General features: G+C 45.3%; 2 protein-coding genes across 2 annotated transcripts; one reads left to right on the top strand and one right to left on the bottom strand.

The window, feature by feature from the left end:
* Window positions 1-572: 572 nt before the first annotated feature.
* TSPO (translocator protein) lies at window positions 573-10,285 on the bottom strand. The gene is made up of 4 exons (XM_054631774.2): window positions 9,921-10,285; window positions 3,903-4,103; window positions 2,078-2,216; window positions 573-1,325 (listed from the first exon to the last, which is right to left on the bottom strand). The coding sequence occupies exons 1-4, from the start codon at window positions 10,283-10,285 to the stop codon at window positions 1,149-1,151; spliced, it is 882 nt and encodes a 293-aa protein (XP_054487749.2). The 3' UTR covers window positions 573-1,148.
* Window positions 10,261-12,722, top strand: MCAT (malonyl-CoA-acyl carrier protein transacylase). Its single transcript, XM_054631791.2, has 4 exons — window positions 10,261-10,704; window positions 10,802-10,889; window positions 11,157-11,374; window positions 11,649-12,722. The coding sequence occupies exons 1-4, from the start codon at window positions 10,261-10,263 to the stop codon at window positions 12,069-12,071; spliced, it is 1,173 nt and encodes a 390-aa protein (XP_054487766.1). The 3' UTR covers window positions 12,072-12,722.
* Window positions 12,723-14,689: the final 1,967 nt, after the last annotated feature.

The raw sequence follows: 14,689 nt of genomic DNA, 5'->3' as shown, positions 1-14,689 counted from the left end.
TCTGCTGCCTGCCATGATGTATGTATTGTATGAGTAGTAATTACTTAAGCTAGTTTGCAGCAATTAGATTGTGCTCGAGAAGAAAGTACAACTATAAAATTGTGTAAGTGTTCTAAACCTTGCTTCCAGCTTGCAAACATGCAGCACATTGTCCATCATGATCAGGAACATGAAGGAATATTTGAGGCTATTTCAGGCTGGTCTGCAGGAACCTGCTTTGTTCCACTGACTGCAGTATAGGCTGGAGAAATAAACTTGGGAAAATCCAATTGCTGTGAAGGTGAGGCAGAAGGGAGAGCAGGGTTGCACAGCCAGAAGTGATTCTCACACCATGCTGGCCTGCTGCCCAGGAGAACCCCAACTGGTTTGGGCTCCTTACTTAAATTTGATCAAAGAAATGTTGTGACTGGGTTCTCACAGTTTCTTTGCAGTTGCTTGAATTTCCTGGTTTGTCTTGGCCATTGCAAAGGAGGAGATGAGATGAAGGGGCTGTCTTTGAGGCTGTAGCATCCTGCTGCCTTCAGTGTTTTTCTGCTCAAAACAATTTGAAATAATACCAGCAAGGAACAAGGTTATTAAGTTTACATGTAGTTTAATACATTTAGCTGAATGCACGTACAGTTCTTCCAAGTGGGAAGGCACAAATTGTTAAACGTTTGTAAATTGTCTTAAACGTTTTCAGAGTACAATGGCCAGAAGACAAATATCTGATGGCTGTAGTGGGACATATCATAGCACAAAAGCACTGTGCCTAGTGGTAAATATGAAAGATTCAGGCCACAATCATCCCTGTCACTGTTAGGAACACCTTCTGGAAACTGTTAAGTGTGTGGCTGGATTTCTTCTTCTGAACATAAGGAAGTTTGAGTCCCTACTTTCTTCTGGTAATGGTTACAACGCTGTTGTCACGTAATAGATAATACTAGAATATGGCACTTACCACTTTTCAATCAAGACTTTGTTTTAGTTTGCTATAAAACCCAGTCACTCATACACCTCTTTATGGCTTGCCTAGTAAAGTTGTATTTGTTTAGTCAACTTGTAAATACCAAAGTTAGGGCTGAACCCGTTCAGCTAATAATAAACTAAGGCCATGACTTTATATAAAAAATTATCGTAAAAAAAAGATAGTTTTGGCTGAAAACTGCTTATTCAGATCTTTTCTTGTTGCGATTGTCCTTCCAGATCCGATAATTGAGTGCAGAAGCCAAGCTTAGCCAGGCTAAATAAGGAATCATCAAATAAGCTGCTGCTTTGTTGATGTTGTACCAGGAAGCAGTAGTAGCTGTTGCTGTACCAGTTGTCAGCAGGAGAGTCACCAACCCCTGAAACACAGAAGGTGATTAAAGTTGTGTTACTTGTTGCATTTCCTGTGTGTCACTTTCCACCTAGCTCTGGCACCTATTCTATCCCTCTGTGTGTTAAGTCCTTCTCAGAAAACCAGCCAGCAGAAAAAGATAGATTTCTGCTGAGTTACAAACCACTTTGAGTCATAAAACCATACAAGAAAGGGCACTACAGCTGGGAGCAGGGAGGAAGAATGAAGTCTCTTTCACCCATACCCTCTTTAGTGGGCAGTGAGATACTTCCAAGAGTACCCTGGAGCAAGCAAACCTGTCCAGTTTGTTCATGCCACCTGAAGAGATGAGGTGTGAACGAATCTGTGATGGATTGCAGTCTTTCCCTGTTACAGCATTGCATGTACTGCTATTTTATTTTTTGCATTACCAATTCTTATTTTTGAGAATTGAGCAGTTTCTCTTCAGAGAGCTGCAGAAAGTTAGTCTCTTCTAAAAGGGGTGTTGATCACCTAAATAATGTTGTAATAAGCTGCTTATCACTGCTGCTTGCCAGAGAAACCTAGGAATTGCAGTAAGTATAAATGTTTGTTTTATAGTCACACAAAGCTCTTACCAAAGGCTGGCAGAATCTGCAAATTCTCTCAGGTGGGTGCTGGCATGCATTAAAGAGAATTTTAGAAAAGTTCTGCAAGCCATATTTTGCAGTCAGGCCCATTTTCAGGAAGAAAAGATGATGACACAAACCTTTCATGCCAATACCTTAGTGTTCCACTTACCCATCCCATTTTGTGAGCTCCAAAAAATATTGGAGTCCATGCCCAGTTTAATGCCAGGTTCCCTGCATACAGACCCAGAGGAATGACTGACTTTTCATTGAAGCCCCCCAGTTCCTTCCACACAAGGTAGGAGCCGTATCTGCAGAAAGCAAAGGGGAAGTGTCATTCATTACACTGTTTAAAGCTACCACATATTCTTGATCCATGAAATAAGTTCAGTGCCAGGGTCTAGATTAACTTGGAAGACTGAGAGGTCTAAGCCTTACTTGGCAAAGTAACTGACAGCACAGGCTAGATCAGCTGCTCTGGATAACATGGAGAGAGAAAAATTCCAGTCATGCCAGAATTCTTACTTTTAAGTGCATAGAAGCAGATAACTTAATGCATTTGTCTTTAAAAAGAATACCATGTCAAAATGGAAACAAGTCTAAGATGCAAACGGTGAAGAAACTTTGTTTTGGTATTGGGATGTGGTGCTTTAAAGATTTTTTAGAAATAAATCCAACCCCAGTTTTTAAATAGATGAAATGAATGGCATTAAATGGTATCCCAAAGCACAGTTCAGTATGCGGAGCAAGAAGAACCCTTTGGTTACTTTCATTACATTCACAGGGACTAAACAATGCAGCTTTGCTATTTTGGCAGTTTGATTGCAGAGAATAATGAGAACAGAATAAAGTTGGGGCAGGGTAAGCATTAGAAACTTTCATTTCCTAAGTTATTTCCAAAGCACAGTGTGGATTTCAACTTGTTCATACACCCGACTTCAACTTCAGACCAATACTGTGATGTACAAATCTAAGAAGCAAAGTGTCAAGAAAGACAGGTCAGCTAATTAAATCTTGTTGCTAGTTATTTGTTGCTTTCCATATATTTAAGAGATTCTGGAGGAATGAAATGTCTTGGTCATTCAAGGAGTGTTTGTGCATGATGGATTAGAGAAGGCTGGTAGTAAGTATGATCTTTCCACTGGGCTGGATGTATAATACATGAGCAAGACCATCCACCTTAGGATACAGTGATTCTGCTATTACCAAAATAAGTTATAAACTGTCACAATCTGGACTTTAAGGTATTTAACCTGCTACACAGATTTGTGGTGAGGAATCCAGACACAGGGTTACAGATTGTGCAATCAACTTGAAGGGAGTTGGGAAAGGCACCCAGCTCTTTTCTCCTTGATAAAAGGCATGTTTTTATTCACAGGTCAGTAATGATCTCATTCAAATGTTAACTCTTCAAATACACAAATATTCCACTTAAATAAGTTAAAAAGTACAGTCTGTGAGGAAAAGGAAAAGAGAAGTCTGGTGGGGAGGGACAGGACATGAGGCTATAAACATTACAAAGCTTTTCTGGAAAGAAAATCGAACCAAAATGAGAGAACATGGGAGTGCCAGTCTAGCATTCAGTTTCATCCATTGCATTATTGAGCTCTGTTAGAACAGTTCTATCCTAATTTCCCCCACCCCTTTTATTTAAATTTTCTTAAAACTACTGAAAGATATACTTAGAAGAAATCCCAGTGCTGCCTTGCTCTGCTGTTTCCAGCTTGGCATGTCTTCCCCTCAGAATGAATGAGGAAAACAAATTAATGGCAGCTTTTCAAGCTGCTGCTTTTGATGCGGGTGCTTCTGCATACAAAATGTCCTATCAAACCCATGCGTGACTCCCAGAACAAGTTTTTACCTGTTAAAGAAGCAGGTTGACACAGTTTCTTACTAACATAAAGCCACAGGAGTACAGTCATCTCCTCTGGTCCAGCATTATACCAAATGCAACTTTGAGATCAGGCCAGTGCCTTAATACAATGTGAAAAACATACCCCATAGATGTATAGAGAGTTCCCCAAACAGGAGCAAACATCCAGTTAGGTGGACACCAGGATGGCTTCTGTAGAGTTTGATACCATGTTGGGATTTCCCTTTTGGTTATATTGCCTCCTAAAAATCCTCCCGCATGTGGCAGGAGTGTGAAACCTACTGCTGGGGCCCAGGCTGGTACCACTTCCATTGAGACAGTGAACCTGAAAAAAAATCCAACACTGATTGGCAGAGAACTTTTAAAATGCAACTGCAAAAGTTTCCATTTCTAACAGATTTTAAAAATAGCCATGTCAGATCTGATCCACAACCCAGTGTTGTCACTGAGAGAGACTGCAGCTGAAATGAATGGACCTTGTACCATAATCTTACCTGTACCTGTAAAGGAATCTGTCCCTGGGGAGGTGGGATCCAGAGGGAAGTGGGGCCTTTACTTCTCTCTCAGCTGAGTGCATGAAGATTACTGAATTTTACCTACAGAATATCCTCACTAATAAGTATGGCACAGGAATAAAGCAGTTTGAATGCTATATGAACCGCACTTGGAAAATAAATAAATGCAGTAAGAAGTGTGTATTTCTGTATTCACCAAAAAGCCCATTCCCTCAATGAAGTGGTAGAGCCAAGGAAGAAAAGAGCATGTGCTTTCCTGTGCTCAAGCAAAATAATGTGAGGTGTTGTCTGCAGGATGCTCAGTGGGAGCCAGAGGGATGTGACAGTAGCAGACATTTGAGAAGCTGCCTTGGAACACAAACACCAGGGAGGACAATAAGAAGGTAAGTACTTAACTGATGTTTTGCTAAACAAGGAAGGCGATCTGGATACATGGGGAGTACACCGTTGGCTCCTTCATGAAGCATTCAATCAGTTGCAGCAATTGTTGCTGCCAAGCCCATTAAATTTGCCTACAGAAGTAGGGCTAAGTAATGCTTTGCTCTGCTGGCCCATGCTGCTTTAATTAGGATACAGGCAGAAGGAAAACCAGCAAGCAAGGAAGGAGGACAAAGTTTCATTGCAGATTTTCTGGCCAGAGGCCAAATGTTACAGAAGAGCTGTGCTTAGTTTACTGAAATGTAAACGTTAGAGCTACAATAAAAAAAAGGGCAGAACTGAAAGATGTTTTTTCAAATATACAGTAGGCAAATACACCCAATTCCTCTTCATCTGTTATGCAGGAGAGAGATTATGAGAGACTGCAGCAGTGGAGAAAGAGCAACTGCAGAAGGCCCAGGAGAGAAAATAAAGTTTTAGGTCAATGAGCATTTTAGATGCTTGTCAGAGAAAAGTGCCATATTGATACTGCCTTGACTGTTGTGTTTCCCTGGATTTCAAAGCTTCTTTTGCTTTAGTCACGACTGCTGGGATGAGGAGGCAGGGAGTGGGGAAGAGGAAATCCTACTTGTGACAGATGTGCTTAAACCAATAGGAAATGGCACAGATGAGGTTGCATTGTCACAGCTCTGGTGACTTTCTGTTCAGAGATCAGGGTAAGCTTGGGCAGCAAGAAAGTTCTTGCATTATGGTTTTTGTCCCTGCACTCAGGGCTCTGCCCACACAGGATTAATGTGAGATTTCAGTGGCTGGGACCACAATGCAGTTTGCATGGGATCGAGAGAAATCCTGGTGATAGAAGCAGAGCAGAGTTTTGAAGGCAAACTGAGCATGGAGGGACTGGTAAGGTACACAGGATGAGAAGGTTGAGAGGGGGGCAGGTAGGCCTGGGCTGTGGGCTTGGGGGAAATGGGCAATGAATAGAAATATAGACAAAAAGGCAGCAGACAAAGCCATAAGAGATACAAGTCAAGGTCAAAAAGCAAAAAAAGACTGAACGGGTGAAAAGAGCCAAGCAGGGAAGAATTCAGAGCTGAGGCTGGGGAGAAGGAGGAAGAGGAGTACAATTGGTACTCTGCTGTGATAGGACCAATTGGGTCTTGGGTGGAGGATGGAAAGGGAGGGAGGAAAAATCTGCAGGGCTCACTGCTGCCATACTTCTGCCTAGTGGATTCCACTTAAGCATCTTAAGAGGAGCAGAGGAGTTCTCCTGTTCTCTTGCACTAAGATCTGTGCTGTTTTTTCCCAAGGAAGCAGGCTGCCAGCTGCTGTGTGCACTACCTATCATCCCCACTGACAGCATGAAAGGCTCTGCTTTTACTGGGATGTGAAGCAAGTGCCATGTGCAGGAGCAACAAGGTGTGATGGGAACAAGAGCTCTGAGCACAATGGTTCTTCTTTGGCTGCCTTCAGATGAGTAATTCCCAAAGGTTAAGTTAAAAATTGCAAGTTAATAAGATCTCACTAATTTTTAACCCTTTAGCTTTGCCTACAGGGAGTCCAGGCTTAGCTCTCTACACATGCTGTGATATGTTCAACTCCAGAGTGACTGCCAAATACTATTTTTTCAAAAGTGATAAGCAAGAACCCAAAGGGCTTTATGTTTTATTTGGATGTTAATAATATAAGGATGGTCTCCTCACAGCAATCAGCAACAGATTTTGTCAGGGGTTCTGTCAACTTCCTCCCAGGGAACCAAGTCTGAAAGTGCTAAATACTATAAAATTTAAACAATACTGCTCTGTGGCAGTTATTAGTCAATAAATGATGTACCCATGCATGTTGGAGAAAGAACACTGAAATAATTCTTAAGAGAAAGAAAACCAGACAGGCAAATAGAATCAGGGAAGGTGCAAAGCAAAGAAAAGAGAGAAGTGAGGCCACTCATGCACATCAAAGGGGTGGAAATAGAAATTAAGAGATTGAATATACTGGCTGGAATTGAATTTTGGTGTCCCAGTCTTTTAATGACTATTGCTATTAATTAATTATGTGCTGTATTTTCCAGTGTTATCTCTCAGGATTTCCCAAGCATGGCAAAATACTCTATCTTGCAAGGAGAAGGAGGAATGAAACCATGCAGCAAGGTGTGCTGGCAGCAAGACCACAGCTGTCCATCAGCAGTGGGAGTTCCTGTGTTTTCATTCCCAAGAAATTAAATACTGGTATCAACTTTCCATAAAAAAGCACAGGTAACTCAGAAAACAGCATGGAAAAAGCCACATCTGTCTGTGTCTGGTTACCTGATGTAGGTATTTAGCAAGAGAATGAGTAAGAGGCAAGGTGCACTGGAGAGTCTGTGTACTGGCCAGTGCTGCAGTCTTCGTTTACCTGTGCAGTACAAGAGCTGTGCAATGTTTACAGAACAGCCTGTACATTTTCTAAAAGTAATGTGAGCACAAAGGTTCATCAGCCCTGCCTTCCTTTCGGTGTACAGCTGATGATTTGAATTGAATCGGTGAGAACTTGAACACCACAGACTTGCTAACACAGCCCCACTGGCTGCATTACTCAACCTAGAAATAATAACTACTTTCCCAATCGTATCCCAGCTCCAGGGTGAGTTGCACAACACTCTTGCACCCTCATTTTCATACTGAAGAATGCTGGATGTCTGTGAATGCTATCTGCAGTGTACCCAGCAGATATCTGCCTCTAAGAACCATCAAGGTTGGAAATATTTTCTTCTCACACACACTTAACTTGTTTACTTCTTTTCCACTTTTTATCTCTGCCCTGCAATATATTCTTCATCATGCTGCCTCTTTTCTGTTTAGCCCTAGTGTGACTTCAGGCACCTCCAGCAGAGCAGTGAGGGCTACTTCGCTTTATATACATGTTAGAATAATTATTCTAAGTATTCAAAATATCTGACTTATCCAAAGTTAGTTCCAGCTACATAAGTAAAAGGAGAAATAAAGGGGAAAAAACTGCAGTAGTTAAACTTGCTGCCTAATGGGCTTCTTTCTGCTGTTTTTCTATGGTGGCATAACATGAAGAAAAAACTCCCGGAAGCTTTCTGTGTCCTCTTTCTGGAAAATCACTGTGCACCCAAAGAAAGGGATGGGCTGCTCTGTAGGTGGGATTAGATATATCATGACAGAGCAGCTGAGTTGCTTCAGCCTGATGAAAAATGAACTGCAACACTTCTTTGCCTTGAGGAGGTCTCTGAAGGATAGGTGTCTTTCCCTTCTTGGGGCATTCTGTCAGCAGGAAGGAGAAGGAAGGTAGGAAAGGAGAACTGCTTTCATCCCATTTTCTCACACCCCTGTGCTGATAAAACTTCTGATTAGTTCCATTCATGTGCAGCTTAGGGCTGGCTACCCAATCACATGGGGCTTAAAATTGCATTAAAAACACAAACAAAAAACTCCCAGCAGGGCTAAATCACCCTGGCAGCCCTGGGGTTCCCAGTGCCCAGTGTTTGGAGATGGACTGACAAAGCTGGGACCATACCATGAAGGGGGGTCCCCAAGACACATACTCTCCCTCTCATCCTCTACCATGCTTTTTTTTAAGGGCAAATAAGGCTCTGCCCAGGTCTGAGAGGCAGCATGCAAATTTTCCCCAGGAAGAAGGCTTCTTCCCAAGACAGCTGTCTGAAAAATTAAAGACAACATACTTAATTTATATTGATTAACTATTTATGCGTGTTGTGGGTTTAATTCCTGGGAAGCTGCAACACTAAAATCAAATTTATATCACAGCCTATGACAAAAAATACAGCTACCACAAAATAAAAAAAAAAAAAGCAGGCTATCTAATCTCAAGTAATAGAGACACTTCAAACAATAAATGTTATAGGATACAAATAGAATATAAATATCTAATAAGTGTATAATATGTGTTTATAATACGTATTTAAAATTTTTAAAAATACAGTATTTATTGAAGACTATAATGTAAGATGTACAGATGGAAACAAAAAATCTCCCTCTCCAGTGAGATTTCAACATGGCAGAGCACAAGTTGTGCAAATAAATCTATGATTTATTCACATACAGGGAACTGAAATGCAAACTGGAGCAAGATTTTTGCTGGGAGAATTTGCCATTTACTCTCAACCTCTTCTCATTGATGCTTATGTTACAGGTAGAGGCAGCCACGGGCTGGGATATGGTCACATGTATGTCAGATATCTCCTGTTACTGCCCGTACACTTGAGCAGCTCGCTTCCAGGTATTTTACCTGGAGGCTGACGCAAATGGAAGAAATCATCTTACAAAATAGCACAGAGAACAGAAAAGTGAGAAAAATAAAAAGTCAACATAATTTTCTGCTATTATGACGCATTTTCCTTCTCCCAAGCCGTACTTAGAATCTGTTTTACTGAGCTGCTCTGACTCAATGTTTGATACTGTTTCACAACCTTACTTCATGCAAAGTCGTTACACAATTGCAACTCCGGCACGGCAACTTTCGCTTTCAAAAAACAATAATCTTAGCGTTGAATGCTCCAATTACATCACAGCGCTTTTTGGGCTTTGATTTATAAGTATCAACCAAAAATTTGGAATTGAAAATCAAAGTCATTTCTTTCACCCTTAAAGAAACGTTCCTCGGCGACACTGAAGGAAGATACCTTTAGTTAAACAGCAGCGTGAAAACTTCTTCTGAGTGCCGAGAGCGAATGTGCCTGGTGTGCGCGGCAGAGCCGCCGGCCCGGTGGGACCGGAGGAACGGGCTCTGCCCTTCTGCGGTGCGCGCACAGCTGCCAGCCGCTGAAAACCTCGTGTGCCGGATCGAAATTAAGAGCAAGCTTCACAGCTTGGTGGTTTGGTTTGTTTATTTTAAAGCACTTTCCATGCTAAACGCCGGCACGGAAAAGCCATGAATGTTTGCCCAAGTCCTGTCCGCCCGTAAGCGGGGCCCGCCCCGCCCGTCTCCAGCCGGCACCGCAGGTCCCGTCCTGCCCGGGGATCCCGGCTGGCCGGCACGGGGCTGTCGCCAGCAGCAGAGTGCGGGATCGCTCCCTCAACCCTCTCCGCCGACCCGCGGGGGAGCCGAGGGCGCCCGGAGTGCGGCGGGGTCCCGGCGGCGGCAGCGCTGTGGGAGCGCCGGGACCCGGGCGGGGCGAGGTCGGGCGGCCCCTCCGGCGAGCAGCCGGGCCCCGCCGCGGGGCTGCGCCGCCCCTCGGGCTCCCCGTCCCGTCCGACCCCGAGCCGTGCCGCGAGCAGTGCCGGCATTACCTCCTCCCGTGCCGCGCTGCTGCTGCCGCCGATCGCGCCTGCTCTGCCCGGGCAGCCAAGCGCCGCCCCCGGGGCCGGCCGGCCGGGCTCCCCCGCCCCGGGGCGGGCTCTCGGCGCTGGGCGGGCGGAGGCGCCTGGCGCGGGCCGGGCCCAGGGCGGCGCGCGGGGCTGAGGGCGGCGAGCGCCGGGGCGGCCCGACCGGTCTCCTTCGCTCCCTCCCTCCTTTCCTCCCTCCCTTCCCCCCTCCCTTCCCGTCCCCTTTGCCGGAGCCCGGCCCGGCAGCGGCTGCCGGCGGGGGCCGCCCCGTTTCCGTGGCAACGCCCGTTCCCGGGCGGCGGCCATGGGCGGCTGGGCCGCGGCGCCATGGCGGCTTGGTGGCTGCAGCGGGCGCGGCGGCCTCCGCGGCGCTGCGCGGCGGTGGGGCAGCTCCCGCCCCGGCGCTGGGGACCGGGCGGCGACCCTGAGCGACCTCCTGCAGAGCTCGGTGGAGGCCGAGGAACCGGGCGCGGCGGCGGCGAGGCGGGAGCGGCGGTGCCCCCGGGAGGGCACGGTGCTGCTCTTCCCGGGGCAGGGCAGCCAGTTCGTGGGCATGTGCCGCGGGCTGCAGCAGTACCCCGGCGTGCGGGACATGTACCGCCTGGCCGAGAAGGTGCTGGGCTACGACCTGCTCTCCCTCTGCCTGGAGGGGCCGCGGGACGCGCTGGACCGCACCCAGCACTGCCAGCCCGCCGTGTTCGTCGCCTCCCTGGCCGCCGTGGAGAAGCTCAACCACCTGCAGCCTGAAGTGAGGGGCCGCGGAGGGCGCGAGGGGTCGGGGCGGCGGCGCCTCGGGCCTGCCCCGCGGTGCGGCTGAGGCGGCGCTCGGCTCTCTGTTCCCGCAGGTCGTGGAGCGCTGCGTGGCGGCCGCCGGCTACAGCGTGGGGGAGTTCGCGGCGCTGGTCTTCGCTGGAGCCCTGGGCTTTGCTGAAGGTGCCTGGGGGACGTGCGGAACTCCCTGCTAGGATCTCCCAGCCCGGGCCCGTGCTGTTTCCAAAGCGTTGCCTGTTATCACTGTGTCCTTCCCGCTTTTTATTTTTAATTAGAGGAGAAATTTTACTTTCTACTTCGACTGTTCGCTTTAACGCGTGTAACACGGCATTAAAAGCATTGACGTTTCACGACGAGTGAACAACTGCCCTTTCTTGCGCGCAGGTGCCCGCGCTCACATTTACGCCGCATCTCTGTTTCTCTCCGTAGCGCTGTACGCGGTGAAAGTGCGCGCCGAAGCCATGCAAAGGGCGTCGGAAGCTGTCCCCAGTGGAATGCTCTCGGTTGTCGGCCGGCGAGAGGCAAATTACAAATTTGCCTGCCTGGAAGCCCGTAAACACTGTGAATCGCTGGGTATAGAGAACCCCGTGTGCACAGTTTCAAACTATTTGTTTCCAGACAGCAGAGTCATTGCAGGACACTTACAGGTATTGCTTCAGAGTAACTATCTCTTCCTTTGAACTGAACATTTCACTTTTTAAAAGCTCTTACTTTGCGCTTATCTGTGGGTGTTATGTATGGCCTTAGTTTGTCCAAAGAAAAGTATTTGATCTGTGGGGTTTTTTTTTCCCCCCGGCATGTGGTCAGTTGTTGGGTAGTGAAAGGAATTCCTTTATCACAGTAAGTCTGATGAGGTGATTCTTGTGGGGTAACTGAGAAAACCTTTGTTGTGCAAGACTCACTTCTCTCTCTCTTTTATAGGCTTTGGAGTTTTTGCAGGAGAATGCCCGAAAATATTATTTTAAACGTACAAAAATGCTTCCAGTCAGTGGGGCTTTTCATACCAGACTTATGGAACCAGCAGTAGAGCCACTGGCTGAAGTTCTAAAATCAATTGAAATTCAGAAACCGCTGCTCTGTGTGTATTCCAATGTCGATGGCAAAAAGTACATGCACTCAAAGCACATTCAGAAGCTGTTAGTGAAGCAGGTGGTGTCACCTGTTCTGTGGGAGCAGACCATGCACTCAGTGTACGAAAGAAAGCAAGGAACAGAATTTCCTTACACGTATGAAGTGGGGCCTGGGAATCAACTGGGAGCCATTCTCAAACAATGTAATTTAAAGGCCTGGAAACAATATAAACATGTAGATGCTCTGGAAGATGAGGAAGCAGCAGAGACCTAAATAACCTTTTGAGAAAAATCCACACAACTCAGTTTTTTTCTCATTTAAAACTTTGTGCTCCCAAAAGAGGAAGCCTTAAACATTCATGGCTTCTCATGATGTAAAGAGCACTCACTATGTGCATAATTGCAATGAACATTTTCCTTTGAATTCCTCAGGTGTGGAAAGGGGAGAGCAAAGTTTGGCTCTTCCGTCTGTGTCGGGACTGCAAAGCTGTCAATGAACAGGCCAAGTAGCACAGTTTGGCCTCAATCCTGCAAGCAACTTTCCCTCTTGGGTGGTTTTCTTTTTTTGTTGTTTTGTTTGGTTGTTTTTTGGGGGAAGTTTTTTGGGTGTGGATTCAGGTTCCAGTTGGTAGCCTTGGCTGTCCAGTGCAGGGATCTGCAGGAATGCAGGGGTTTTGGCTTCAGGTTGTGGAAGGCCCTGCTCTGGGCTGGAGGGTGCATTTAGAGGAGCCATTTGTTGGGAGGGCTTTCAGTGTTCTGATGTTCCTGTTTTCTTACTCAGCTGGCTTGTGGGGTATTCATCTATGTACAGTTCTCTTACTTTGTGTCAACATTGCCAGGTAGCAGCTGAGTGGGGCAGATGATGTTACTAGAAACATTATTTTCTTAAGGTTAAACTATAAATAAACTGAAGCTTTTCTTGCTATTTTTAATGCTTTGGGGTGCATCATTATTGGCTCTGTCCACATGTGGATGGAAGTAACTTTCCCTCCAGTTGTCCAATGCTACACTGGTTGTGCTAAATTACACAAGAAATGTTCACTGGGAAAAAAAGCTTTACAAAAATATTATGTACATTTCCTGGCAGCAGGAAATGATGAACTGGAGATCAGCAGGTTGTCCCAAACCCTTCTGGAAAGAGCTTTCCATTACCCAGTTTTATTTTTTATTTTGGTATTTTTATGCTGTATTTAACAGATATATAGAAAAAAATTAGGATATATTACTTAAATCAAATGACTGACAGTATCTTCAATAATGTATTATGAAATGCTGGAGAACTTCCAATTACAGTACCAATCATTCTGTAACTTCACATTTATGACAGGGAGAGTGAATTAAAAACACTGGCCCTTATTACCATTGCTAAGAGGGCTGTATTATTAAACAGTTCTTTTGTGGACTGCAGCTGGCAGCTGTGCCTGCCCTCACAGTACAAATTCCACTTTTAGCATGTGTAAACATTAACAATTAGTAAAGTACTACAGAGTCTTCCAGCTTCACCATTCAACTACTAGAGGCTGAAGATTTAAGTTTGGAAAAACTGTAAAGAAAATTATTTCAGTGAAGGTTCCTGTGTTACAGGTAAGGTGTTAATTATTCAGAAAAGCATACCAAAATCTTCAGTTAGAAGTATTGGTTAGAATATTGCAACTAAATCCCATTCATATTATTAAACACTGGATTGTCCTGTGTTAGAAGTTTCTGACCACACCTTGTAGGACTAAATGCAAGGTTGATGACTTTCAAACCAGCTTTTATGATAGGTGAAACTGAGTGTGTGCTTTGAAAGTTCTGGACTTTCTTTTTAATTATTTAACCTTTCTGAGGAAATGTTGGAGACCTGTTTTCTATTTGTAGTGTTCTTGCCATGATTTTTTTCCTTTTTTTTCCCCCTCATTTCACTTTGTTGTACACTTTGCTGGGAATTAAAGCTCTTTGGGAAATCCATGCTAGAAATCTCCTGTTTGCAAACCATTGATAACCTTTGCACTTTTGTCAGCTGAAGAATGCTGAAGGGAAATCTGTATCATAAGAGCATTCCAATGCTGTGGGTCTTGTTTAATTAGTGGGAAGAAGGACCTGTCACCACTGTTGGGTGTTTGCTTTTCTTCTGTGCAGTGGTTGAGCCAAGGCTGCTCCTCAGTGAGCTTTGTGTCTCCAGAACCAGAAGCCAGAGGGAATCACGCTTTTGTGCTGATGTTGCAATTCCTAGGAGCAGAGGAAGTGTGATGGAGGTGTTGTACCTCTGTATGGAGAGTGTTCAGGGTCTGATTTTGTGTGGTGCCCGTCAGCACAGCCTCACCTCACATGTGCAATAACATTGCCTGTGCCTGGGCAGAAAACGCCCAAATAATTACAAATCCTGGATCTCAGAGCATTTTTTAATGCTCTTGCTCCTCTATCCCCTCTGCTTCTGGAAACTGAATATTTGAGAGGTGAGAAACCAGCGTGGCTCCTTCACCTATGAACAAGCATAACAGGATGTGGAAGCAAATCAAGTGCCGTAAATGCTGTCACGTATCAGGAAGTGTGCAGCGAAAAAAACAGAATTAACGTTGGGTCCCCTGAGTCACTGTGGGGCTGTGACTAAAGGATTAACTAACTGTGCTCCACAGGTGAAACAGGAGCCTGGCACCAATTGCTCCCAGCTACTCCAGTTAGTGCTGATTGCTGTGGCTTTGGATGCCATTTGCTTTGTGTTTCACTTGTTTCTTTGCTGGGATTGAATTTTGTATTCCTTGAGACTGTGTTATGCTCCATGCATGCTGGATGATGAAATTCCCCCTCTCTTGTAATTCAACACAAGAGTGGGAGAAAAGCAGAATCACCCCACACAGCTCTTGGATAAAATAGGCAGTGAAGAGTCTCCTGTTCTTCGCTGCTCCCCTG

Source organism: Agelaius phoeniceus, chromosome 5 (genome assembly GCF_051311805.1).
Source record: "Agelaius phoeniceus isolate bAgePho1 chromosome 5, bAgePho1.hap1, whole genome shotgun sequence".
NCBI lineage: Eukaryota > Metazoa > Chordata > Aves > Passeriformes > Icteridae > Agelaius > Agelaius phoeniceus.
Note: the sequence above shows the minus strand (reverse complement) of the source record. Positions and strands in the feature narration are given on the sequence as shown.